The sequence below is a fragment of the Dendropsophus ebraccatus genome, chromosome 15 (genome assembly GCF_027789765.1).
Source record: "Dendropsophus ebraccatus isolate aDenEbr1 chromosome 15, aDenEbr1.pat, whole genome shotgun sequence".
In the NCBI taxonomy this organism is placed as follows: Eukaryota; Metazoa; Chordata; class Amphibia; order Anura; family Hylidae; genus Dendropsophus; species Dendropsophus ebraccatus.
In genome coordinates this window covers 18,014,984-18,042,254 of record NC_091468.1, presented here as the reverse complement: position 1 = coordinate 18,042,254, position 27,271 = coordinate 18,014,984, and the positions used below count along the sequence as shown (strand labels likewise).

Below are 27,271 nucleotides of genomic sequence, written 5' to 3'. Positions count from 1 at the left end.
TCTTTTATGACCTGTTCCCTGTTTTATAGTCTGTTCCAGGCTTTGGCTTTAAAGATCTGTCAGATAAATCTCTGTGTAAACGCACCATAAGTCTATGGAGCTGCTTCCTGCAGCAAGACAAGGAGTGAAGCACTAAGATAAGCTCTTCTTCCAGCCCTATCTAATCAACAGTAGCAGTCTGAACACCTAGAAACACCTAGGACTCTTAAGAGTCCTAGGTCCTAGTCCAGTTTCTTAGAGATTTAATGGGGTACTCTGGAGGGGAAAATTGTTTTCTAATTAATTGATGTCAGAAAGTGCCAGGGATCTGTAATTTTCTTCTATTGAAAAAATCTCCAGTTTTCCAGTACTTAGCAGCTGCTGGATATGGTGTATTCTTTTCAGTCTGATACAGTGCTCTCTGCTGCCACCTCTGTCCATGTCAGGAACTGTCCATAGCAGGAGCAAATCCCTATAGAAAACCTCTCCTACTCCGGACAGTTCCTGACATGGACAGAGGTGGCAGCAGAGAGCACTGTGTCAGACTAGAAAGACTACACCACTTCTTGCAGGACATACAGTTTAATACAAATCTGTGTGTATACGTGTGTGTGTGTGTGTGTGTGTGTGTATATATATATATATATATATATATATATATATATATATATATATATAAATATAATATAATTTTTTTTTTTTTTTTTTTAACACCGGTTGATTTTAAAAAACTTTTCTCTAGACTGCCCCTTTAATGTACACATTAGTCACCTTAGCTGCAACCCGAAGGCACGATTAATTTCAGTGGCCGGGCCGTATGAACGATCACTGTATCATTCCTGCAGCCATCAGAATATATAGCTTTAGGCTGTACATCTCTTTTTTTACACAGAGAGATGGGCAGCCGATATCTATAAATTTTGCTGCCCGCAGAAAAGATGTGTTCAGCCGAGGATCAGATATTTTCCCCACTCCTCACCTGATCCCTGTCACTTTTACACACGGGGGTTTTAGCGTTTTGAGTTCTGCATTTTATATAAGAGAGAAAATCTAGTAAAATACACTAAAGAGAGAGAAGTTTATTTAGCTGGTTCTTCTGATTCTTGTGTGGTCATCGTGTATTTATGTCATATATTTATAATAGTTTTTCCTGGACTTATGTGTTTTTAGTTATTGGGATACTGATGGACAGACTGGAGTATGAGATCGTCCGGGCAGAGAGTTCATTGCTAGAAGCTGCAGCATCCTTCCCGTTGTATGGTCGGGTGCACTGTATCATTGGAGCCCTGCAGCAGCTCTCTATGTGGTAAGTTATTAAGATATATGATGTGTGTATATGTATATATATAATTTACACAAAAAAATACTTTTATTAAACTCCCCTCGGATGACTAAACAAAATAAGAAGAAAAAAATAAAATATACAATCCTCTACTGGAACTGAACAATTGATGTAACTTTTTGCCATACACAGGGACGTCTCAGATGTGGTGCAGTGGAGAAAGCTGGTATCACGGCTGATCTCAATGTCCTACCAGCTTTCTGCTATCGTCTCTCCGGTTGTCCATAGTTCATCACCAGAAGGCCTCATGCCTATGGACACAGAGTCAGGTAATTGCCCTTCAGTACTATTGTTTTACTTGTTTTCACCAATCCAGTCAAGCCATGTAGATGTTGCAGTATTTATAAATTGCAGAATAGCCCATGTCCCATGATAGATAAAAAAAAAAAAAAATGATGTGCCTGTCCGAATATTGACTTCCAGACACAAGAAGGGGGTCAACTGTCCCCTCCCATGCTCTGCTTCTGCTCCATTCACTCTCTATAGGACAAGTAATAAACTCTGCTATGTAAGTCCTTTAATAAAAGTTTTCACCGGACTTCTCCTTTAAATTGCTAAAGTATTGTATTTCCCCCCAAAAGTTATACAAATCCCCAATATACACTTATTACGGGAAATGCTTATAAAGTGCTTCCCCCCCCTCCCCCACACTTACTACTGCATCAAGGCTTCACTTCCTGGATAGCATGGTGATGTCACTTCCTGGATAGCATGGTAATGTCACTTCCTGGATAGCATGGTGATGTCACTTCCTGGATAGCATGGTGATGTCACTTCCTGGATAGCATGGTGATGTCACTTCCTGGATAGCATGGTGATGTCACTTCCTGGATAGCATGGTGATGTCACTTCCTGGATAGCATGGTGATGTCACGACCCGACTCCCAGAGCTGTGCGGGCTGTGGCTGCTGGAGAGGATGATGGCAGGGGGACACTGAGGGACACAGGGCATTGGAGGGACACTGAGCATCCCTCTGCCATCATCCTCTCCAGCAGCCATTGGAACAGGCCAGCCTAAAGGTCTAGGCCTCACCCCCTTTATGTCGACTCATACCAATGGCCGCTGAGGGACAGGGCCTATGCGCTGATGATGTCACGGGGGCGGGGCCAACCATGTAGTTGTGGGCATTGCGAAGTGGTGTTTCTTCCATGAAGCCGTGCCCAGATAGCACAATCCGCAGATGATAAGAGATCACTTTTTACAGGAACAAGCACCATAACTTAAGATCTAAAATAAGGTATAAAAACCGCTACATTTACCCTTTACACCTGTGTAGAGAAGTCATAATTCAAAAAGTGGGGACAGTGTCACTTTAAGGTTTATTATTTAAAGGGGTAGATCACCAAAAATGTTTTTCTTTCAAATCAACTGGTGCCCGAGATGTATAATTTACTGCTGTTAAAAAATCTCCAGTCTTCCAGTACTTATCAGCTGCTGTATATCCTTAAGGAAGTGGTGTATTCTCTCCAGGCTGGAGAGCAGGAAAGGCTTTCTTTTTTTGCTTTTTTTTTGTGAACAACCCCTTCAACACTAGGGCAAGGGGGCTGCACGGACATCACTAACAATATATATACAGCCCTTGTTGCATGATTATCGAGCTGTGTAATAGGCTCAGTAAGTGAACGCCGATCCAGCTATGTATTACGGCCCTAGAACAGATCTATTTTGGAGACTGGGTGAGATATTATTTTAGAACCATCTTTTGCGTTCTCTCCCAATGTTTAATATAACCGCTGTGCCTTTTAGCCGTCGTTCTGAGTCCTGTTACCTAAAACAGTAGGGGCACAGAGGTGAAATCCCAGAGACAAAGCCATCCTCGGTTCACTGTCCCTCTCTGACTATACCCATTGTCTCCCGCAGAAGCCGCGTCTCAGTTGCACATGATAATGAGTGAGATCAAACCACGGGACACAAATGATTACTTCGCCCAGCCAAGAATATTACAGAAAGAATATGACCTACATTCCCAGGCCCTTCCAGAAGACCGTGTACCGTCCCAGAGCCTGTGTGCGGCAATGAAAGGTAATGACATGTAATTAAAGCAATTATAAACCTTATTAGTCATCTAAGTCAATGAGCTGCCGAAAAAACCCGTCTGACAGAGTCCATTGATGCGCTTCAATATTCATTATTCCCTTATAGTTTGTTTGTTGCTGGAGGAAGACAAGTGGCGCAGGATCCAGGACACTGGTCGGTGGGTCACGTGTGGCGGCGTCTCTGTCTGACGGCCAGTAAACAAACTTTAGTTATTCCTCATTTTTGCCCTTGTCATTTTACATTTTCCTTCTGGTCTCACTCGCCTTTGATCAACGCCGTCGGCCATAAGGAGAGCAGACAAGTTAAGGAATTCTATTTTTTTGCCACTGGAGATTTAGCAGCATGGATCCCATTGTGCCGGGGCCGCCGTCTCAGGCTGTAGGAAAGTATAAGCAGAGCCGGCCCGGAGCATAAGAGGGATAATGGAGGCCGACTCCATACACCTGCATAGAGCCCGGGGGGGAGGTAGGGCTCCAGAAATATTATAAGAATGGTATATACATGATATGAGACTTACATGGAGGAATATATACTGAGAGACAGACGAATGTATACTCAGAGAGACATATACCAAGTGAGAGAGAGAGATACTGAAAGACAGACGGACATATACTCAGAGAGACATGTACCAAGTGAGAGAGAGAAATACTGAAGGACAGATGGACAGATGCTTAGAGAGACCTATACCAAATGTGAGAGAGAGATATACTGAGAGACAGACGGACGTATACTGAGAGAGACAAACGTATAATAAGAGAGACATATACCAAGTGAGAGAGGGAGAGATACTGAGAGACAGACGGACATAGAGTGGTGCCTTCGATTACGAGCATAATTCGTTCCGGGACTGTGCTTGTAATCCAAATCCACTCTTAAACCAAAGCAAATTTTCCCATAAGAAATCACTGATATGCAGACAATTGGTTCCACACCCCAAAAATAATGATTTTATATTCTGAACAACATGTAAAACTAATGAAACAAACATTCAGAAACAGCAGAATATGTGATATTATAAGTTACTGTGCAGTATAGTATCAGCATGTGGTGTATAATGTATAATAAGTGCATAAACCTGATAACACAGCAGCAGTTTGTAGATACAGGATGGAGCTGCAGATCCCCATAATGCAGGAGCGTAGTACAGCAGGCTAGAATAGAGAAGCAGGGCTGCTGTCAGAGGTCTGTGTGGTCACATGACAGCAATGGGGAAGGGGTGTGTGTTCAGCATGGACCAATCAGAACTGACAGAGACTGCAAGGCGCAGGAAGGAATGAGCAGGACAGATGGGCACAGTATAGCAGCACTCTCTGTCCAGGGAGAGAGGGGTTACAGCTATGGAGAGATTACCTCCACAGTCCTGTCCCCTGATGTAAGCCCCAGCCTGAAGTGAATCTGCTATGATTTGGAAGGTGAGGGAGACTTCTTGGGTCAGAGTACAGTGCTGTAGACCCCGCTATGCAGACCATGCCCCTCAACAACTCGCGCTCCCACCCAGTACAGGGAGCTCTTAAACCAAAGCAATACTCTTAAACAAAGTCACAATTTTGAAAAACTGTGAGCTCTTAAACCAAAACGCTCTTAAACCAAGTTACTCTTAAACCAAGGTACCACTGTATACTGAGAGAGAGATACAGAGAAACATACGGACATATGCTAAGAGGGACATATACCAAGTGAGAGAGAGAGACATTCAGAGGCACAGACGGACATATACCAAGTGAGAGAGTGATACAGAGGCACAGATGGACATATATTGAGAGACAGACGGACATATACTAAGAGAGACACATACTAAGTGAGAGTGATATATAGAGGCACAGACGGACATATGAGAGTGACATATACTGAGATACAGACTGGGAGACGTACTAAGTGAGATAAACGGACATGCACTGTGGGATATATAGTGAGACAGACAGAAAGACATACGGTAAACTGAGCAACAGACAGGGAGAGATGGGCATTTACAGACCCAGGCTATATTCACATTTAGTAAAAACAGCAGCCGTTGTTTGATATGTTCCTGCGGACTATACTGCAATATCGGCTGCAGGGACATAATTTAATTTCATTTGGATTGCGGGCACATTTGAACTATATACGGCCCTCAGAATGGCCATACGTTGTGTAAACAACTGCTGTTGTTCACACTCTAGTGGCCGGAAATAATTGACATGTCAATGAATTCCACGGACGTTGCTCTATACAGTGTGTAAGCAACGGCCGCTATTGCCATATAGCTCGATACAGTTCATTATTTTAAAGGGGTTGTCCGGCGATAAAAAATTATTCACAGAATAACACACATTACAAAGTTATACAACTTTGTAATGTATGTTATGTCTGTGAATGGCCCCCTTCCCCGTGTTTCCCCCCACCCACGCTAGACCCGGAAGTGTGGTGCATTATACTCACCGCATCTCGTGTCGTCCACGGTCTCCGATCCTCAGCAGTGACGTCTTCTTCGGGAGACCGGCGGATCTTCCCGAGTGCCGGCCGCCCTCTGCAGCGTCATCCGAAGCTCAACCGCGATTGGCTGAGCATAACTGTGCTCAGCCAATCGCGGCTGAGCAGCTGATGACGTGGCCGCGTCATCAGCCGCTCAGCCGCGATTGGCTGAGCACAGTTATGCTCAGCCAATCGCGGCTGAGCTTCGGATGATGCTGCAGAGGGAGGCCGGCACTCGGGAAGATACCGCCGGCCTCCCGAAGAAGACGTCACTGCTGAGGATCGGAGACCGTGGTCGGCACGTGACAGGTAATGTATAGCGCACCACACTTCGGGGTACACGGGTGGGGGTGGTGGGACACGGGGAAGGGGGCCATTCACAGACATAACATACATTACAAAGTTGTATAACTTTGTAATGTGTGTTATTCTGTGAATAATTTTTTATCGCCGGACAACCCCTTTAAGACCAAAAACGTGTGAACATACTCTTGCTGATACGTACTTGAATGCTCATCTTTTTGTATTTCGTAAAATTTAGGCCAAGGGCACTGGTTGGGATGAACTTGCTGTTTCCGTAACACTCTGTTTAGTTTCCTCCCACTCTGCCTATAGGGAGTCCTAAGGAAATGCAGTAAATGTCAGAATATCCCTTTAAATGGGCACTGTCACTTAAAAAAAACTTTTGACATGTTGTAGACACAGCCTTTTAAAAATGTTCACTCACTTAAAAAAAAAAAAAAAAAAAAAAAACTTTTGATGTTGTAGATAAGGTAAAGTGTTCAGACCATGACCGATTGGTAGAAGGGGCAGTTGAAGTTCTCTCTAGGCACCTTCTCCCAGCTGTGTGCCAGGTGACCATTACATCCACTCAGTGTAAGAGCCCTATTACACGGGTCGATTATCATGCAAAAAATCGTTATATTGTTTGAATTTAAATGACAATCGTTCTCTGTAATTGCAGGCAACGATCAAAAAATCGTTCGTATGTCATTGATTTAGATCTAAACCTAAAATTATTGTTAATTGTTCGCTGTAATTCCACATTTGTTCGCTCAAGTACCGCATTTGTTTACTACAGTGTAATTGCACATTGACGATTGTTTTGCTGGTATCAAGAGTTATACTGCGTTTACATGGAGCGATTATTCGCCCAATAGATTTCAAACGATTTCAAAGTAACAATGTGTTTTTTTATGCCGATCAGGAAAATTTGTGAAAGACTGTTTACACGAAGCAATCTGCGAATTTTTAGCGAACGACCGACGACGATGAAAACATGTTGAAAGATCAAAATGAACGATTTGTCGCTTGATCGTTCACTGTGTTTACACGAGCCGATTATCGGTAAACTGCCATCGTTATTGCGAAAATTCGAATGATCGCTCCGTATAAACGCAGCATAAACGATCATAGTAACAATCTTAACTAACGACTATCGTTCTTTGTAATATGGTGAACGATTTCAGGTTAACCATAAACAATCTCGTTTGCAATCGTCTATCGTTAGTCGTTAAAAATTGTAATAGGACCCTTAGTCTATAGGAATAACTGCTGCGGAGATTGGGAAGAGAAACATTTGGTAGCATGCTTCTCTAAATCATGTAAGAATTGGGGTATGTTCACACCTGCAGATTTGCTGTAGATCAGTATAGCCTTTTCTTTTTCAGTAAGCCTGCAGCTCCCGATATTACACATCCCTGTAATAACACTTCCCATGCTCTGATGGTTCGCTGTAATCACGAGACTATTGCATAAATGTAAATAATTGCACACCTCTATGTACAGGCATTGTAAATCCCAGCCCCGCCACATGAATGTGTCCTTGCACTTTCCATAATTCTCTCTTTTAAATAATGCAAGTTTAATTTTTGTCATTCCGTGAAGGAGCACTTGGTGGCGCTGTGGTGCCGCGCTGCACACATGTTGACTCCTCACCGCCAGATACTGTGCTCAAGGTCAGGGGGCAGCTGTGTAGCTTATGCTTTAATTTCTGTATTATGGAAAAGAAGCTCAATGTTCAATGTAAAATGGGATCTTTTAGTTTAATAAAGAGTAATTGCCTGGAAGTGAAGTGAGCGTTCGCCTGCCTCCTTTGTGAACGGCGTCCTTGCCTCTGTTCTGTTTTCTAGTTGTCAGAAGTTCACCGGTACAGGCTGGATGGTGGAAACGCACGGCTGTGCTTTTTGGGTACCAGTAAAACATAAGTTCTCCTGAACAATACACATTGTTTCATTGTCTAATTCTCCATTCTTAGTGATTGTCTATATGGAGGTTTAAAGGGGTACTCCAGCAAAAATCTTTTTCTTTCAAATCATCTGGTTTCAGAAAGTTAAATAGATTTGTAATTTAATTCTATTTAAAAATCTCTAGTCCTCCAGTACTTACTAGCTGCTGTATGTCCTTCAGGAAATGGTTTATTCTTTCCAGTCTGGCACAGTGCTCTCTGCTGCCACCTCTGTCCATGACAGGTGGCAGCAGAGAGCATTGTGTAAGGGCAGGACACACTTCCTGTAGGACATACAGCAGCTGATAAGTACTAGAGGACTTTAGATTTTTAAATAGAATTAAAGTACAAATCTATTTAACTTTCTCAAACCAGTTAATAGGAAAGAAAAAGATTTTTTTCATCATAAGTTCATATATAGAGGTTTAATAAATAGGATTTATAAAGTGAAACGCAGGCAGGTAGCAAAGTTTTGCAAGGAGTTTTGCCAGGTGATAAATTCAACTCTGCTACATCTGTGTATTTTATGTATATTTTTTGCAATATTTTCTGATCCCACTTAGACAACCCTTGTCCATATACCTGTAAGGACACGTGGGCTTTCATGGAGGGGCTCCCCTTTTCATGTCTGCTGTTAGAGCAGACATGGCAAGAAGGCAATGTAAAAGTTTGCAATTTCTCTAGTGCCACCCATAGGCAGCTGTAAGTTCCCGATATGACTAGGCAACACAGAGACCCATATGTAGACAGTGGTTTCAGGGTTCATTACAGAGCAGCGTGCTGCTGGCTATAGAGATGCCAGTGCTGAGACTCTAAAAGGCTCAAGTATTCCCATCAGCTGTTGTATGTCCTGCACGAAATGGTGTATTCTCTCCAGTATGACACAATGCTCTCTGCTGCCACCTCTGCCCATGTCAGGAACTGTCCAGAGTAGAAGTTTTCTATTGGGATTTGCTACTGCTCTGGACAGTTCCTGACATGGACAGAGGTGGCAGCAGAGAGCACTGTGTCAGACTGGAAAGAAAACACCACTTCCTGCAGGACATACAACAGCTAATAAGTACTGGAAGACTGGTAATTTACAAATCAGTTTAACTTTTTAACACCGGATTAAAAAAAACAAAAAAAAACAAGGATTTTACTGGAGTACCCCTTCAATTGCAAACCACATCTGAACTGGAAACAAGAGTGGTGCTGTCTCTGGAAGAAAGTGACCATGTTTTTCGAACGCTGGATAACCCCTTTAAGACTTAACTTAGTTGGATTTCCTCCCCTGGCAGATTAGATCTGTATTACAGTAGCTGAGCTAAAATATGCTATACTTGTATGTGTATTGGTTGACACTAGATGTAAATTAACATCAACTTACATTATATTAGTCTTACATGTATCAGATGTGAGTTATATGGCCTCCCTATTTATTTGCCAGGACAACATGTAATACCACATTTGGCCTTTAGGAGTCATGTACAGTTACATTCAGCCTCCCTGGCAATAACATCTGATCGATTCAAATTCCATCAGTAAATATTGCGATGGTCGTGAAATCAGATAACTCATTAGGCATTGGGAAACATCTATGTAAGGGTATATCACACATAACCAGATACGTCAGTTCTGTAGTTACAGATATCTATAGAAAAATCTGCAGCACCAGTGGGTTTATTGTCGATTTCAACGTCACAGTTGACATCACTTGGGAAAATCCACACTGCCGATCAACTTTGCAGAGATTTTTTATGTGTGGTTGAGGTTTTCGAGATCTCATCCATTTTTCTGCTTCTGTTAAAGGGGTTTTTAGGATTGCAAAAAAACATAAATGCATTCTTCCAAAAAAACTTACGAAAAGATAAAAAAACGGCACCTCTCCTGTCCTCAGGTTGTGTGTGATATTTCAGTTTAGTTCCATTAAACTAAATAGTGCTTAAAATGTCACTGTCGTGAAATTTTTTTTTTTGCAGAAATCAATAGTACAGGCGATTTTAAGAAACTTTGTCATTGGGTTTATTTGCCGAAAAATGCATTTTTATCATGAAAAAGCAGTTTGAAGCTCTCCCCCCCTGTCTTCATTGTTCCCCTATGGAGAGAGCTAAATAAAAGACCAAAACAGGGCAACAAAGAGGTTTAGCCCTATTCCACGGAACGATTATCGTTCATAAACTCGCTCCAACGACCGCTCGTTAACGATCACTAAACAGTTTTTTTTTTTTTTTTTTTTTTAGCGAACGATAACACATAAAGTGAACGATATATGTAGTGTAACGATTATTTTGCGGTCGTTACATGGTCAATTAAAACGTTCGCCGGGGTGATCATGACCATACAACACACCTAATTTTTTTTAAACCTTTTTACAAACGACTGAAAGATTTCTAATTTTACAAACCGATTAGCGAATTATCTTTCAAAGATTAACGACTTTTTTTCGACATGCTGAAAAACTATTTTGAACGACAGTATAACGATTTTGCCTTTGTCGTTCGCTCGTTTACACCAATTCCACGAAGCGATTATCGTTAAAGAGCGGTCGTTGGAGCAAGTTTATGAACGATAATCATTCCGTGGAATAGGGCTATTAATCTACAAATCCCTCGCCCTTTATCTCCTCTGACAGTTAGCACTGACCTCTCTGAGCTCTGATTACAGCTGTCACCCAGCTCTGTGCCTGTAATCCTCTGTTATCTGCTTTCTAATGTCAGCTAACTCCCTCCTTCCCCCTCTCCCCTCCCCTCTCTAGAGGAACAGAGTGCGACTCATGCAACAAGTCACAATTTTCAGATTTTTTGCAGTGGATGGAAAAGAGGAAAGGGAAAAGGCTTTTTAAATGCAGATAATGGCATATTTGGCTAATAAACCCAGTTACAACTTTTCTTAAAATCGCCTGGACTATTGATTTCTGCAAAAAAAAAAAAGACACTGACTCTTTAATTCTAATTTTGCACAAAACCTTAGGCCAGGGGTGGCGGTGCTGTTTTTCGTACATTTTTTTTAATCCTTGATAACCTGTTTAATAGGGACTTTCTTTATGGAAATCCTCGCAGAAAAATCTCCAGCGACTCTGACATAAATCAGATATCAGCAAATCTTACAAATATTACATAAAATATGATGTATCTGCAAGGGCAGGTGCACTTTAAATGGGCATTGTCATTACTAATAATTTTTAAATCATATTCTCCATCTTTGTAATGTACTTCAATTGTGTTTTTGTCTGTTTTCTATATGAAATACAATACTATACATTCAGCTACTAGGTGTCTCACTTACTGGAAAACTGCAGTCGAGGCTTCATCACTAAGGCCATGTGGTAACAGCAAAAAAAGACCAAATGCAGGAATTGGTGTCAGTTGTCGCTCTGCACAGACTGGCCCAGTGAAGATGAGTGCTGATTGGTCAGTGTCCATACCCACCCCTGTGCACTGCAGCAGCTGAGTGAACCAGCTTATTTTAGGGACCACCCACCATCTCAGAATAAAATGCAGAATCATGAGCAGCACAATGGGGCAATAAACAGACAGCTGAAGCAGCAAAATTAAAATAGGAAATCATTAACGGAGAAGTCCTGGGAAATGAGAAAAAAAAAAGCAGAAAGGGGCTGGGGGAGTTGTAGCAAGAAATAACAAAGTATACTTGCCCATCCTTATGCCCCATAGCTCCACTCCCGGGTCCAGCCGACAGCCACCTGCCTCCTGCAGCTCCAGCTGCTGCAATGTCACGTACCCAGCTGAGCAGGCAATCGCTTAGCCGTGCTGTTGCAGCTGGAAGAGTCGGGGGTAAGTGACACAACCGGATTCCAACCCTAAATGGCAGCCAGCAGCGAGTCCCGGGAGTGGCGATAGGGAGGTACGGGGTAGGGTAAGTATACTTTGTTTGTTACTGTCCTGCACTCCTCTGCCTGCCAGGACTTCTCTTTTAACTATATATTTTCTGTTTTTTTTGTCATTACAGATACAATTTAATGTCTCACATGGATTCCCTAATTGCACATTGTCTATCTATCTATCTATCTATCTATCTATCTATCTATCTATCTATCTATCTATCTATCTATCGCATTGGTACATTTTATAGAACGGATAGAGCCATAATACTGCAATGAGGGCTGTAAACCATATGTACATGCAAGGACACGGAGATCATTGAAGCGTTAGGTTGGATCTTACTGCTGCAAACCAGTGCTAACCATTGACCTTAACCTATGGTTCACATATAGGTTACTAAAGTATATTTATAACGAGCAAGAGAGTTTGTTAAAATCTCATTTCCAATATACAAACAAATCTTGGTGTGTAATTTAGTTATTTAACCCTATGTTTTATTTTGCCATCATCTATATGGTCTATTTATAAGTGATTTTTTCCCCTCTTGTCTTAAAGGGGACGATAGCGCATCATGTAATGTGACAGCACAGATGGTCCTCGTTTGCTGCTGGAGGAGCATGAAGGAAGTCTCCTTATTGTTGGGTCTATTGTGCCAAAGTCTTCCCCTGCAGACCGATCTGACCTCCCCCGAGGGTCTCATCACAGTTGAACAGGTAACATTGCAAAAAGTTTTGAAAAATATTAAAAACTTTTCTTGGCAAATATAAAGATATATGTATCCAGTGTCTTGTGACTCCTTCCCTTCCCCTTTAAGTCTTTTGGCTACTCTCCGGGTCTATTTAAACTTGTGTCCATTCCATTTGGCTTCTCGGCACAGTCAGAAATCTCGCACTTACTGAGAACGTCTCGCATTCAGCAGGTCCGATATAAATCCGACTCCGATGCTCGGATAGTCCCCGGTGAATTACTCGCGTGATTTAATATTTTTTGTGGAATACATTTAGAGCTATAATCTTCTCCATTCGTTGGTTATTTGTTTTACATTTTATGGCAGAATTTATGTTGGGAGCTCGTAAACTTTCTGGAACTTTATTGTGAGAGTAAATGGGCATCTAAAGGACTATTAAAGGAATCAGATCACCAGGGATATTATATATTGATGCTGTAGTTATACTGAGGTTTATTAGACGTTATAATAGGTTCTTTTTTTTTAGTTTTGTTGAACTTTTTTTTTTCCTACTTTTTAATTTGTGTAATCCTAAATAATAAATATTTTTTCTAAGTATGTCATTAAAGAAATGTTACCATAATAACTTACCACTAGAGATGAGTGCAATGCAAGTTTGCACGATCCAATCGTTCGACATTTGAATACTGGTGGCTGAAGTTGAATGCTGCCGGGAAAACATGGTTACAGCCATAGGCCATAGGCTGTATCCATGTTTTCCCCCTGTATTAAATTTCAGTCACCAGTATTCAAACTTGAGTTGTACTCATCTCTACTTATCACCATTTAACAGGGTCAGACACGATCGATCCGGTGAAGAGGTGATAAATTGTCATGTGGGTAAAAAGCTTGTAAACACTTCTGACGTGTCATTTTTTTGGTGATTCTGGGGCATATTTTAGTTTTTTTTTTTTTTTTTTTTTTTGGCAGTATGTAAATCAATTGACAACTTGTCCACTCTGACCTTGCAACTGCAAACTGCTGATGAGATTTAGGTAATTTAAAGAATACCTGTCAAGAAAAATAACAATTGACAGGTGATGAGATGAGATGAGACATTTCAGTAGTTATTTTGCACATTGCGTCTTACTTCTCACACCCACTGTGATCAGGAGATATAGCTGGGTAGAGACAACAGCAGCCGTGCTATTCACTCCGCAGCTGTACCTCCATTAGGGCTAATTCTGTCAATGGAAGTCTATGGGTCTAGTGGACGGAGATAGGATCCAGCGGCCACGTCCTCTTCCCAGCTATATATCCTGATCCCAGCATGATAACGTGTCAAAAGTAGAAATGAGCGAACCTGGAGCATGCTTGAGTCCATCCGAACCCGAACTTTCGGCATTTGATTAGCGGTGGCTGCTGAAGTTGGGTAAAGCCCTAAGGCTATGTGGAAAACATGGATATAGTCATTGGCTGTATCCATGTTTTCCAGACATCGTTAAAGCTTTATCTAAGTTCAGCAGCCGCCGCTAATCAAATGCCGATCGTTCGGGTTTGGATGGACTCGAACCCGAACCCGGTTCGCTCATCTCTAGTCAAGTTATTTTTTTGTGGCAGGTATTATTTAATCCCCATTCTGTTCATATGCAAAAATACTTTTTTTTTAATTATTAGATTATTTTTAGATATTGAACTTTGTTTGCCATCTGTGCTGTATGTAAATGAAGTACCAAAAATTATTGGGACGTTAGAGTCTAAGAGTCATCTCTCTGCATTCATCTCTTTCCCTGCTGCAAGCACGCCTCCAGACTGATGATGGACAGTCATCCCTGCTATGACATCAGCTGTCAATTATCAGGCAGGAGGTGTGCTTGCAGCAGGAGAAGAAATAAATGCAGAAAGATGACTACCGAAGGGCCCTATTCCACCGAATGATTATCGTTCAGATTATCGTCAAATCGTTCGAATCTAAACGATAATCGTTCGGTTGAAATGCAGTTAACGATTAACGACCGAACAAGAAATCATTGATCGCTTTATAAGACCTGGACCTATTTTTATCGTTGCTCGTTCGCAAAACGTTCGCAAATCGTTCGCATTGAATAAGACTTCGTTCGGTCGTTTGCAGGAGATACGAACGCAATAGCAAAGAAATAGCAAGAAAAAACTATCGCAAATACGATCATAAGTAACGATTATCGTTCCATGGAAATGAGTGAATGTTTTCAGGTCTCTCGCAATAGCGGTCGTTTGAGATCGTTAATCGTTAACGATTATGCGAATGATAATCATCCGGTGGAATAGGGCCCTAACTCGGAGCTGCTGTGTAACGCCTTAGTGACTCCAGATAATTCATTTACATACAGACAGCAAGCCGGGTTGTGGCATGGACACCCTGGAGATCCTGGAGCCCGACGTGAGTCCTGCTTCCACTCCCAATGCTTACCGCGGGCACGGGGAGAGGTAAATTGCTACTTATAATCAATTTCCCCCCTACCCCTACTGGCTGCCGGCCTTTAGAAATCGACGGACTTCTCCTTCAAATGACCTACTAGCAGCTTCACTTTGAAAAATATGCTGACGGGTTTTCTTCCTATTATAATTTATTTTGAACACCAGAACAGATCATTGATACCTGTAATAAAATTTATTGCTGCTCGTGATTTGGACAGCACAGAGCTTACGTTGGTTTCCCTTTAAGAAACAAGAAAATTCAAGTTTGAACCTTCGTTTTGATGTAGTCTGCACTTTATACTGTTGCAAACTGGCAATTTCCCATCTTCATATGGTTAATTGTGTACTTGGTTTATTAGACCTCTTTACCAGGATGGCAATTCCTGCTGCAAAGTGAAGCCGCTCGCTTTGTGGGAACCTAACCCTCATAACAGGGCGGAGGGTAAAAAAAAAAATCTAATAAGCCAATTTGCAATCACTGGAAAGCTGTAGCATTTGTAACCGGACCCGGACTTTTCTTACATTTTTTTTTTATTTCCTTTTGAAGTATTTAGTTTGCAAGTCTTTTGCATAATTATTGGTGCTATTAACTTTCACTGACTGCATATTTTCGACATTGCATATACAGTACAAAGTCATTTTATGCATATAAATGTATATATACATATTCTCCATCGTCAAACTTTTATGTTTGGAATGTGGAATTTGACTTTAATGAAGATTATAGCTTAAACGCAGGCTTGGATCCATTTACAGAAACGTCTGGGGCCGTGCCCAAAAGTTAGGAGACAGCAAATTTTGTAAGTTTGAAACACATGAGCGCCGTGCCTACACCCCAGAAGGGCCAGATCTGCTTAACAACTCCACAAGGCTGTCTTAACAAGTAGTGATGGGTAGTGTGGTTCCAATTACTGTAATAACCCAATGTCTTGTGCCGTCAGTCACAGACAATAAATGATGAGTTTGAGCCTTGTAACCGATGACTTTCACTGATGAACCGTTATTCTTCCATCAAAACCAATAAATATCTATGCTCCTTTAACAGTCCCAATAAATGGACGGCTGTGTCACCTCTACCAATAACTAGTACGTTGCCAATCTTACAAGAAAGTAACTAGATAGCATGTACGTCTGCAGAAAGGCTTAAAGTGTAGCTTTCACTTAAAAGAAGAAAAAACAAAAAAACTTTTGACATCTCTTCGAGATATATAAAGTGGAGAAAGTCTAATAACATCCATAGAGCATATTCACAGGTGTTAATAGCATAATCCAGTACAATAAATGCAACGTTTCGACCCCACATGCTAAACAAAGACCCATGAAGGGTCAAAATGTTGCATTTATTGTACTGGATTATGCCAATAACGCTTGTAAATATGCTCTACGGCTGCTGTTGGACTTTCTCTACTTTATGTTTTGATGGCATTGTGGGCTTCCCCAGCGTTCATCCACCATCTACCCCTCTACCATTGGACCATATTGAATTTACATCTATTAGTACTGCTGGACTTACCTTAATTTGAGGTGATCTCCTTAGAGATAACTCAAAATATGCCAGACCCCAACCCGTTAGAATAAGTTGGGAAAAAGCATGGCTAAGGACCATAGACTTACATTGGGAGTCCATCTTGGTCATGTGCCCATTTTAACGAGGCATTCTAACTGGAGAGCAGGGAAGTGGGGACTATCCTCTTTAAATCCAACATTCAACTGTTGGGGAAGAGTCCCTTGCAGTACTGAGGTCCAGGGTTCACATCCCACCAAGGAAAAAATCTGCAAGGGGTCTCTATGTTCTACCCATGTTTGTGTGGGTTTCCTCCCTCACTCCTAGACATATATATAATTTTGCCACCGTATTAATGAACTTATTGGTGAGAGTCCGACTGCTGGGATCCCATTTATCCTGAGGAGGTCCTTTGCCCCCCGAGTGAATGGAGTTGCTGCGTGCATGCTCAGCCACTGTTCCAGTCACTGTCTATGGGACTTCTGAACATAACAAAGTCCAGCATGCAGCAGTGATCAACACATGCTGCTGCTTTATTCACTCTAGTAACAATTGTTCCATTGTTGTGATCAGAATGGGGGGTTCCATCGGTTAGATCCCCACTGATCAGCTAGTTCTAGAGGGACAGGAGATAACTCCTTTAAAAGGGGTTATGCCATCATAGACATTTATGTATATCTACAGGGATTAGTACCTGTCTTCACAGTGAGGTCCCCTTTCTTTGCTAGATGGAACAGTCCATTCCGGTAAAGCATATTCACTGTGCAGTAGCATTTTCTTTCCTAAACGTGGCGTCCTATGGGCAGTGGAGCCCCCTGATGGATACAGCTAAGTACACCGGCATATGGCAAGTATTCTCTATTCATTCCTTGCTTGAATGTTCTCGCTCCTTTTTCATAGCTGTTAGGGCTTATTTCCACGTCACATAGATGGGGAAACCCTGTGCCGCGAAGATTCAAATACTTCTGCCTCTCCTGGCATGATATTGATACATCATGCCTGGTGGGTAAAGACTCTAATACATGGCTTCCCTGTCTGTAGCATCCGTAGAATATTGGAAGGGGGAATAAGCCCTTATAGGAAACAGATGTTTCTGTATCCCCTATAGAAAAGTATAGCCATTTTGCCCACCATCTATTCGCTTCCGTCCATAGAATGCCCATTTTACCAACGGGTAGGTGGGTCTTCTGGAGATTGTTGTGGACCCCAGCGCCAATGAAAATTTCATGCCATATCCTATGTATGTGCAATAGGTGTCTATAATGGTACTATCCGCTTTTCACTGATTGGGGACATTTGTCAAGACTAGTGTACTTCCTATGCCGTTCTTAAATAAAGCTTGCCACTTTTTTCCCAGCTGGATTTATTAAGAGGTGCACGCCTCTTAGTACAGCCGGTCGACCATTTGCCTGGAACTGGCATTGCACAAAAATCTACACCTGTTCAGAACAGGTGTAGATCATTGTCTGCTTTACGCCTCTTTCTAGACGTAAGACTTATTAAATCGGGCACAGGAGGAGGCCACGCCTCCTTCCCGCATTGCTTCCCTCTTCCTGCCCGCCCGCCTGCCCATCTGGAGAGCAGGGCATATTGTTGGTGTACGCCAGGGGCGCCGTGTTCATAATTCTCCCCCTTTTGTCTTTCTTTTGTTTTATTGCTATGCTTTAATGACCGAATATCTTTTTGTTTCTCTCGAGTTCTTTCTTCTATTTTTCTCGAAGCAACATTTCAGATCTGTGAACTATGAAAGCTAGAAACGCCATCTGGGACTGTTCAGCCGACATAAGTGCAGTGTTTACAAGAAATTAGCTTACCACAAGCATTTCATTTGGAAATATCAAGGATTTATTAGCTTTCTGTTTTCAATTCTTGACCTTCCCCTTCCATCTGGTTTTAACCAACCAACATTTTCTAAGAGAGGGGGGAAACTGGGGAATGTCGATGGGGAAAATGGTTTAAAACCATCGTTAGAGCTGAAAATGAGAATATGTTCTATTCAAGGTGTCGGGAGAACGTGTGCTGCAAAAGCAGATTCATGCTGGTGTCTTTGTGCATTGGTAACTGTTGCATGTTCTTCATGTGTTCGCCAGCTGTGTGTTTGCACTGAGCTGTGTCTGCTTCATAGGGCTTGGAGGACTGAGTATGGCTTTGTTTATTGTTCATTAGTCTCGGTCACGCTGATTTATTGCACTATTTTGAAATCACACACATTTGGAGGTTTGCATCCAGCTCTCCACCCCCTCCGCCCCCGTATTATGAAGTCGCCGAGGATGTCTTACTACGAAAAAAAAGCAAAATAATATTCTCCAAACAAGCTATTTTTGAGGAATACACAATCTTTGCCTAATTTTTTTTATTGACCAATGATTGGCATTTTATGCATTGACGTCTTCTTTTTAGTTTTTATTTCATGGTGAGATCTTTTTTTCTGGTTTTTTATGGTTTCTGGTTTACAGCTAATATGGCTGCCATTACAAGTCCTAGGAGGTTTATCTCATGTCTTTTACTAACTTTTTCCCCACTATAGATCGGTAATTACCAACCAAGTTCTAAGTAACATTTGGGTTGTAAAAGTGTTATAGTCAGTGGTTAGAGCCCAATACATTAATCCCAAAGGTGGACATACATCTTCAATAATGGTTCGGCCGATAGTTATCTTTCCCGTCGTCTTCATACACCTGAAAGTTTGACCAAAAGTTTGTGTTCTCTATGGTAAGGTGTAAACCTCAGCCAGATAGCGGCATCTCAGAGAACAGAGAAGGTCTCCTCCATAAGCTTTATACTTATGTCGGCCTAACCTACCAGTTGAATCAGTATAAAGTGTATGACACACTTCCGAGACTTCACTGACTGATGATATTGGCGAACATAGTGGTCGGGTGTGATGGCAAATCGAAAACTGACATTGGAATTTTAGTCTGGATGTTCTGCAGATTGCAATGGGATTGTCCCTATTGTAATGTTCACTATTTCTGTACAAAATAAGCAACATCCTACTCATTTCTGCTGATATTGTTTGTTGGTCAATAAAAAAAGTTTTTTGTTTTTTTTATCATCGGATTTAAAGAGGCACTCACGCAAGGAAAGACACCGGTTCATCATGCAGGTTGTTTATCAACTGAGGGCATTTTACTTACGCTACTTATATTATTAACTTTTACTAATTATATTATCAGGTATGCCCTTGTTTGGTTGCAGAGGTTTTGGTGCTGTGTAAAAGGAGAGCTGACCACACAATACAAGCACCTCCTGAATTCTTTGCTACTAAATGTGGACACACAGCAGCTGTACACATGCGTAGTGAAGGCTTGTCCTTCTCTGTGCACGCTCAGGAATGGCTGTCAGTCAGTACGAAGCCATGTCTGTGAGAACGCATAAGTGTTTGGTCTCTTTTTTTGAACAAAGAAAAGATCAAATATCGGCACAGAGAGATCATTGTATTTTGTGAGCATGGGTCTCATTCGCAGGAGGTCTAATGGGGCCAAAAATTATTGAGCGTTTTCTCTTGAAAAAAACAACAACACAGTCCGGCTCCTTAGAGCTCCATTATATTTCCAACTCTTTTTTTTTTTTCTAACTCAGGGCGAAGAGTGGACATGCTGCAGCGTGGTCTTCTCCCTTCTCATTCTCCCGATTGGTACGGGTCTGAGCAATCAGACCCGGACCGATCAAAACTTTTGACATGTCTTTATGACATGGCAAAGTTTCTTGTACTGACAGTGACACTTTAAAGTATTAGTTCCATCTCAGGCGTATGACATTTCAGGCACCTGCTTTGGCTTCTTTTGGTTGGGTTGAGGCCACTTTCGGGTTGTAAGTTGCCAATATATCAGCAAAATGATATACCATTGCATAGTGCAGCAGGCCCATTCACGTTATAGACCTATTTAGTCTACTAGTTACTAAGTTCTATTTCCAGACTGTTACCAATAAAATGCCTCTCAATATAGTGTCCATGTGCACCCTCATATAAATATCTCCACCAAACACCAAAATATGCAGGACAACAAAAAAAATCTACAAAATTAGTAAATTTTTATTCAAATAATTAAATACCGGTGGCTGGAGAAGTTGGATGCGGCCCTAGGGAGGGAGTCCTGGAAAACATGAATACATGTGTCCTGCATTGCTGTAAACATTTAAAAAAAAAAAAAAAAAGTTTTTCATTGTCAATCACATAAAACTACATGTTAAAAATATATGGATCCAAAGCTGCAAATTGTGTCAGATGATACTTTTGCCTGGTCTTTATGGTCTCTATAGTATAAAGAGACAGAGATGACTGATGTCACATGACTCTCCCCCCCCCCCCCCTCCACTAGATAATAGGCATCGGCACAGCTCGTAGAGATGGCTTTGTCTTCTCCTTTTTATTAGCCATGACATCATCAACTTCATTTTCCATCTACTAGATAAAATGTCAGATCTAAATATAGTTCAACAGTCCATAATAACTTGTGAAAAGTGAAACTTCGACTGAAGTGTGTCCTTAAAGCGAATGTCATGAGAAAATTACCTATTTAAATTTAAAAAAAAAACCACATTTTTTAAGTTTTTTGGTGTATTTTTTTTCATTTTTCTATCTATATTATAAAATAATCCAGAGATCCTGCAGTTTCTATTCTCACCACTGGGGCTAAGAGGAAAATTCCTGTTCTTTCTGTTGTGATAAGAGGAGGCTGCTGTAAAGTGATATGTACAGCAACGTGGCACCAGTAGATAGAGGAGATAATAGTAGCTCCTTGTGGAATGACCTCTTAACAGGTCACAGAGCGCGCTCAGTTATGTTTCACATTTATCTCAAGGGAACAGACTCTGTCTATTGTCGTACGTGTCCATGAGGCTTGCTGTAAATCTTGTCACTAAATGCTGTTAAAATCAGCACAGGCAGTATGGCGGCCCCCATAACAATGTACAAAAAGTGAAATAATAAAAAAAAATTACAGTCAGAAAATAGAAACAGACTGCACAAAATAACATGCTTCAGTAAAAGAAAATGTAGGTAAATCTAGGTAGTACATGCCTTTTAAAGAAGTAGCTTGCTGTGGACTCTTCCCACCACATGGTTAGACATCAAAGGTCAACTTTTAGGGAAGTTTTTTTTTTTTTTACTTATTCAAGGGGTTGTCCAGTTTAAAAATGTATTCTTGTTCCCTAATAAAGATTGCCTTTGGCCTCCTCTGACATTAGTAAATATTTTATACCCATGAGATAATTCTAGAACATCTTATTGCTCTGTGTTGTACCATTCATCTTTTATTCTTACGAGACATGTATGAATTATCAGCCAACTGGGTAGTATCAATTGGTGAGCTTTTCCATACCCTGACACCATCCAATCAGCGTGGAGACCACACCCCCAGCTGGTAATACCCAATTGACCATTAAGTCAAAGATTTCTGGCAATAATAGAGGAACAACACAACATAGAGCTAGAAGGGAAAGTTATTTCATTGGGAATAAAAAAAAGTCAGGTCAGGAAAGACCACAGACCCTCTTTAATAGATAGGGGGGTCCTCTGTCCAGTAGTTAGGGAGTAGAGCTGAGTGAACCTTTAACACGCTTATGGTTGTATCCTTGTGTTCCAGGACTCCCTAGGGCTGCTCCAACTTCTTTAGTCACCGGTAATCAAATGCCAAACATTCAGACTCGAGCTTACTCCAGTTGCGCTCATCTCTATAGACAACCTATTGATTTGAAAGGACACAGTGTAATTCTCCATTTCTCCTGAGGTGGCACTGCTGGAAATATGAACACATTCTACCAGGCTCTCTCCACAGATTACAGCTGATCATTGCGATCATTTTATCATCAAGGGTTTTTTCTAACCAGTTGGGATTGTCCAATGTGAAGAAAATTCTACTTTACCTCTTGACTCTTTATCTGTCAGACCAGGTAAGGATTATTCTCTATTTTCTCCACCCCCCGGCCATTGGTTTATCAAGACACAATGTTCCCTACATGTTAATTCAAGTCAGTGATTGGCACCTCAGCGTTGACCTCTATGTAGCACATCTCTCGAGTAGAACGTGAGGAAACAAAGTTGAATTTGTACGAACCAATTGTCAGAAGTGGAACTGCACCTTAAATTAAGAGCAACATTTACTCAGTCTATGAAAGCGCACTGCACCTTTAGCCGTTCTTTAAACTTGACAAATGCAAATATTTGCTCAGAGCGAAACGGTAAGATTACCTAATGCTCACATAAATCTCACATAAAAGAGGCGAGTCTCTGCAGCCCATTGGAAATAAAGAACGTCTTTGGCCCCGGCGCAGGCCTGTGAGGTAATATACTTTGCAATGTTTGAAATACAAAGGCTGAAATCCAGGATAAAATAAAGGAATTTTCCCAGGGGGCAGAGCTGGATAGTGGTCTTTGATGGTTTGGTTGCGCCGTGAAGTAATGCCTTCATTCAGCCTTTATTTTAATAAAAATATTTATTCTAAAATGGAAGCTTAAGTATGCGCCTGGCTCAAACCAAGCTGATTTTTGACACGCCGACTGTACGATTCTCTGAAAACGTTATAGTAGACTATAATATTAAATGGATTGACCCATTGTGCCAGTATTATCACAGCGTTTGACCGCCTACAAGCACCAGAACTAAAAGTTATAATATTTTATATCGCTTCAGGAAATTCAAGTGTGTGTGTATATGGAATACATATGTAGATGTTTGTCTTGGCGTGTGTATATATAAGCACTCCATTTTTAGTAATGCTCTTTTGGGATTGGCAAATCCCAGTCTGGTAGCCAAGACATCTGTAAAAATTTTTTATGGGTGTAAGTTGTGAGGGGTCTCCATTGAACGTTGGGGGGGATCGGGGTGATGAAATACAGTGGCTTCGCTAATTCAGAACTTGACTGTAAACCGGTCTTTTTGCCCACTGTAGACACACAGTAGACCCTAAACCAGTATTGTCAAAGTAGAAGGGAGATCCGGAAGGACGGGTTGATTGGAATTAAACTTTTTAGAAGAGTTGTGGTCACCATACACTTTCGTCGTCTGAACCCATCAGTCACAGTGGTTTTGGGTGTCAGTATAAAGTGCATGGGGCTCTCCTGAGAGATAAGCCACCACCAGAGCTGTTTGGCTGTGTGTTACCTACCCCTCCCTATAGAGAATACGGAAACATTTGGCCATGCCAAATGTGTATGTAGAAGGTGGGTGAGAAGTTATTAAAGGAGTATGCCCACCTTTAGATGCTGCTGTAGCCATGGACAGTCTGATGTACCAATAGGTTCCTTCCTTAGGGTGGGTTCACACTGAGGAATTCTCGGGGAATTGTAGAGGAAAGTTTTCTGCTTGAAATTCCTCACCTATTCAGCTCTGACAGAATAGGAGCGGAATTTGAGCCCATTAAAGCCAATGTACATTCACAATGTTCATTCTTTACAGGCGGAATTCTGTGCGGATTCCGCGCGCATTTTGACGCGTGATCCACCTGAAAATCCGCGAGAATTCCTCAGCGTGAACCCACCCTTACAATGATTTGTCTCAGCAAAGTATCAGCCAGATGGATTTTGTTTGACTTTCATTCAGCTTGATTTGATTGACAGGTCTCTCTCTGTTTGCTTCTAGGTAGAGACTTGTCAATTCAGCTAACAGGAAAAAAAAAACTAGGGGGAAATCTGCTGGCAAGATCCCTTAAAGATATTCAGCACTAAAAGGAACTTGTCCAAGACCCATATATGAACAGTCATCCAAGACTGGCTGGTTTTTATATGGACGCGATATGGCTTCATGATAAAAAGTTTTTCTGGGACTTTTAATATCGTTGTCCTGTCTTTAGGTTATGCCAGCATTCTCATATTGGTGGGAGGTGGGTGATTCTCGGGAGTTTCACCGTTTAGCTGTCTCCTAGAGATAGGTCAAAAGTTTTGAATATAATCTGATCCCGTCTGATCACTGTAAAGAGTTAGGAGAAAAGTACACTGCTATGCGAATCTCTTCCTGCTATCCTTGTACACAGCTGAGATGGTCCATAGGTTTCCATTATGACTCTATCTTGGTCATGTGGTTTAGAAACTGAAAGAAACTTCACCTAGCGTGCACGTCTCCTGGTTCTATCTAGGGACTGATCCTGACTAGAGATGAAGACACAACTAGTGTCTGTTCGTTCGGCATTTAAATATTGGTGGTTGAAGAAGTTGGATGTAGCCCTAGGTCCTGGAAAACATGGATACAGTTTGTATCCTTTGTATTTATGTTTTACCAGGATCCCTATGGCTGCATCCAACTTCTTCAACCACTAGTAATCAAACGCTTAAAGATCCGACTCCTTCAGTTGCGCTCATCTATAGTCCTGACTGACTCTTTGTCTGTCTCATAGACTCCATTCTATGCCATCCGCCCAAAGAATTGACATTATACCCTAACATCAATTTTTTTTAATGACCGTCAATTTAATAGGTTTTAGTTTCCTATATATGATATGATAGATTTACCTGTTATTGGAGCTCATATACAAGCATTGTTTCAGAATTGTCTGCATGAGCACCGCAGGCCCCTTCAATCAGCTGATCGGCAGGGCTGCCGGGGATCAGACCCCCAGTGATGTGATATTGGTGGCCAGTCCTATGAGCACTCCATTGATATAAACAGCCCAAGTGAATCACCAAGGCAAGTTCTTTTCAGTAAAATGGTATGTGTCCGGGTGGTATGAATGTAATATGCACTGTGGGCATAGTGACACATCTTTATCAGCCCAGGAGATATTACCAAGAAGTTTTGTATAGTACAACCTTGAGGTTCGGGTATTATAAACAGTTAAATATAGGTACAATACGTCCATATGTATGAGGCCTAAAGCTGGAGCCAATGTGAGAACGCAGCTGGGTTTCTTTGCTTATAATTTGTGTTTTTTTGCTGTTAAGGTCATCCTGTACTGCTTATTAGGACTTATAAACACAAGTTTACTTTCCCACACATCCCTGTCGCATAGTTTATTATGTCTGAAAAATATATTTTTCCCTTTATAAATCCTGTTTTTGCAGTTTGTCTTGGATCCATAGTAGCGCTGACAGTCACCGATTTCCAGAAATATTTGTATAATGTTCTTCATTGTAATCTGAGCAGCGTCTGATACCCCGTAGGTTTCGCAATATTGTTTAAAAAAAAAAAAAAGATTCTAGACGCTTAAAAGTTTTTGTGACTGGGTCTGTGAATGACCTCCGAGTGGACTGATGCAGCAGGACATAACACAGCTTTGAGGAGCTAACATGTGCTTCCTGGCTCAATATACATGCCATAGGAATTGTCAAGTATTGTTCATTAAAGGGGGACTCCAGCGAAAATCTTTTTCTTTCAAATCAACTGGTTTTCAGAAATTTATATAGATTTGTAATTTTTACTTCTATTTAAAAATCTCAAGTCTTTCAGTACTTATCAGCTGCTGTATGTCCTGCAGGAAGTGTTGTATTCTTTTCAGTCTGACAAACTGCTCTCTACTAACATCTCTGTCCGCAACAGGAACTGTCCAGAGCAGGAGAGGTTTTCTATGTGGATTTGATACTGCTCTGGACAGTTCCTCTCTCGGACAGCAGAGAGCACTGTGTCATACTGAAAAGAGAACAACATTTCCTGCAGGACATACAGCAGCTCATAAGTATGGGAAGACTTGAGATTTTTAAGTAGAAGTAAATTACAAATCTATATAACTTTCTGAAACCAGTTTATTTGAAAGAATTTTTTTTTTCGCTGGACAATCCTTTTAAGGTTTTTTTTTTTTTCAGGCAAAACAGACTGATGAACTGTGAGCCAACTGCTTCTGGCCCTGTTCTCTGTATAGTGCGAACACTGAACACCTGATCGGCAAGGTACTGGGTGTAGGCATCCCGCTGATCGTTGACTGATGACTTATCCTGTGGATAGCAAATTTATCTGTTTTGGACAGAAAATCCTTTAAAGGCTGGATGGGGTGGATGAAAAAAAAACAAAAAAAAACAAACGACATCCACTTACTTACCCGGTTCTAGCGCTTGTTCCTGCATTGGGCTTCTCCAGAATCTGGTCCCCAGTTGCTTCCTGGTCTAACGTGACGTTTCAAGCCCACTTAGCCATCTAAATTGCCTTGATGGCCTATGCTTTATTCATTCTTTGTGAGGCAGCCACATTCTTTGGACTGCTGAACTATGGATAGGTGATAACAAGCTAAACCAAGTGTTTACTAGTGGAGCCTCTGTTACAGATTTTGTCATTGTTGGACCATGCTATAAGCCGTTGTGGTCCATTTGAGTGTTCATTGTGCAATCGATCCTGCTGCTTAGACGGAACAAAAGAAACACAAAAACATGACATGATTTTTTGGCCTTGTCCCCAAACTATCCTTTCACTTGTGTTACATGTTTATTTCAGATTGCCGACATCTATGATATGGAGATACAATTTCTGCTTCATTTTGAGTGAAAAATCTGTTTACATTTAGTTTTTTTTTGTTTTTTTTAAAGAGGAACTCTGTCCAAAAGGATAAATTGGCTGCAGGCAGGGGCAGAGGGGGGACCATTTTAAGGAAGCTCTACTTACCTGTCCTGCTCCCTCTTAGCACCTCATCACAGACTCGTTGACCATTGAAAGAACTCATTTTCTCCTGGGTTCCCTTGTCGTCGCAACCCCGGAGAAACCTTACCCGGCTGATGGATTACCTGCTCAGCCAGTCAGTGATTGCAGCAGTGTTCTGCCCCTGTCACTGACTGCCTGAACAGACAATCCATCTCCTGGATCACAACATTGCAGGAGCAGGAGATTCAGGTGAAAGTGGGTCTGTGAGTGGTAATGCAGCACA

At 41.4% G+C, this 27,271-nt stretch overlaps 1 protein-coding gene across 7 annotated transcripts in view; it reads left to right on the top strand.

Moving 5' to 3' along the window:
• Positions 1-27,271, top strand: part of THADA (THADA armadillo repeat containing) — a 480,068-nt gene that overhangs the window by 49,669 nt on the left and 403,128 nt on the right. For 5 of the 7 annotated variants that reach the window (XM_069954790.1, XM_069954788.1, XM_069954791.1 and 2 more), the window contains exons 18-21: positions 1,150-1,285; positions 1,454-1,590; positions 3,183-3,344; positions 12,414-12,571. In XM_069954790.1, coding sequence (XP_069810891.1) covers positions 1,150-1,285; positions 1,454-1,590; positions 3,183-3,344; positions 12,414-12,571 — 593 coding nt within the window. Of the gene's footprint in view, positions 1-1,149; positions 1,286-1,453; positions 1,591-3,182; positions 3,345-3,464; positions 3,554-12,413; positions 12,572-27,271 lie in introns of those variants that run through there. The other 2 variants (XM_069954795.1, XM_069954794.1) reach the window with 2 other exon arrangements.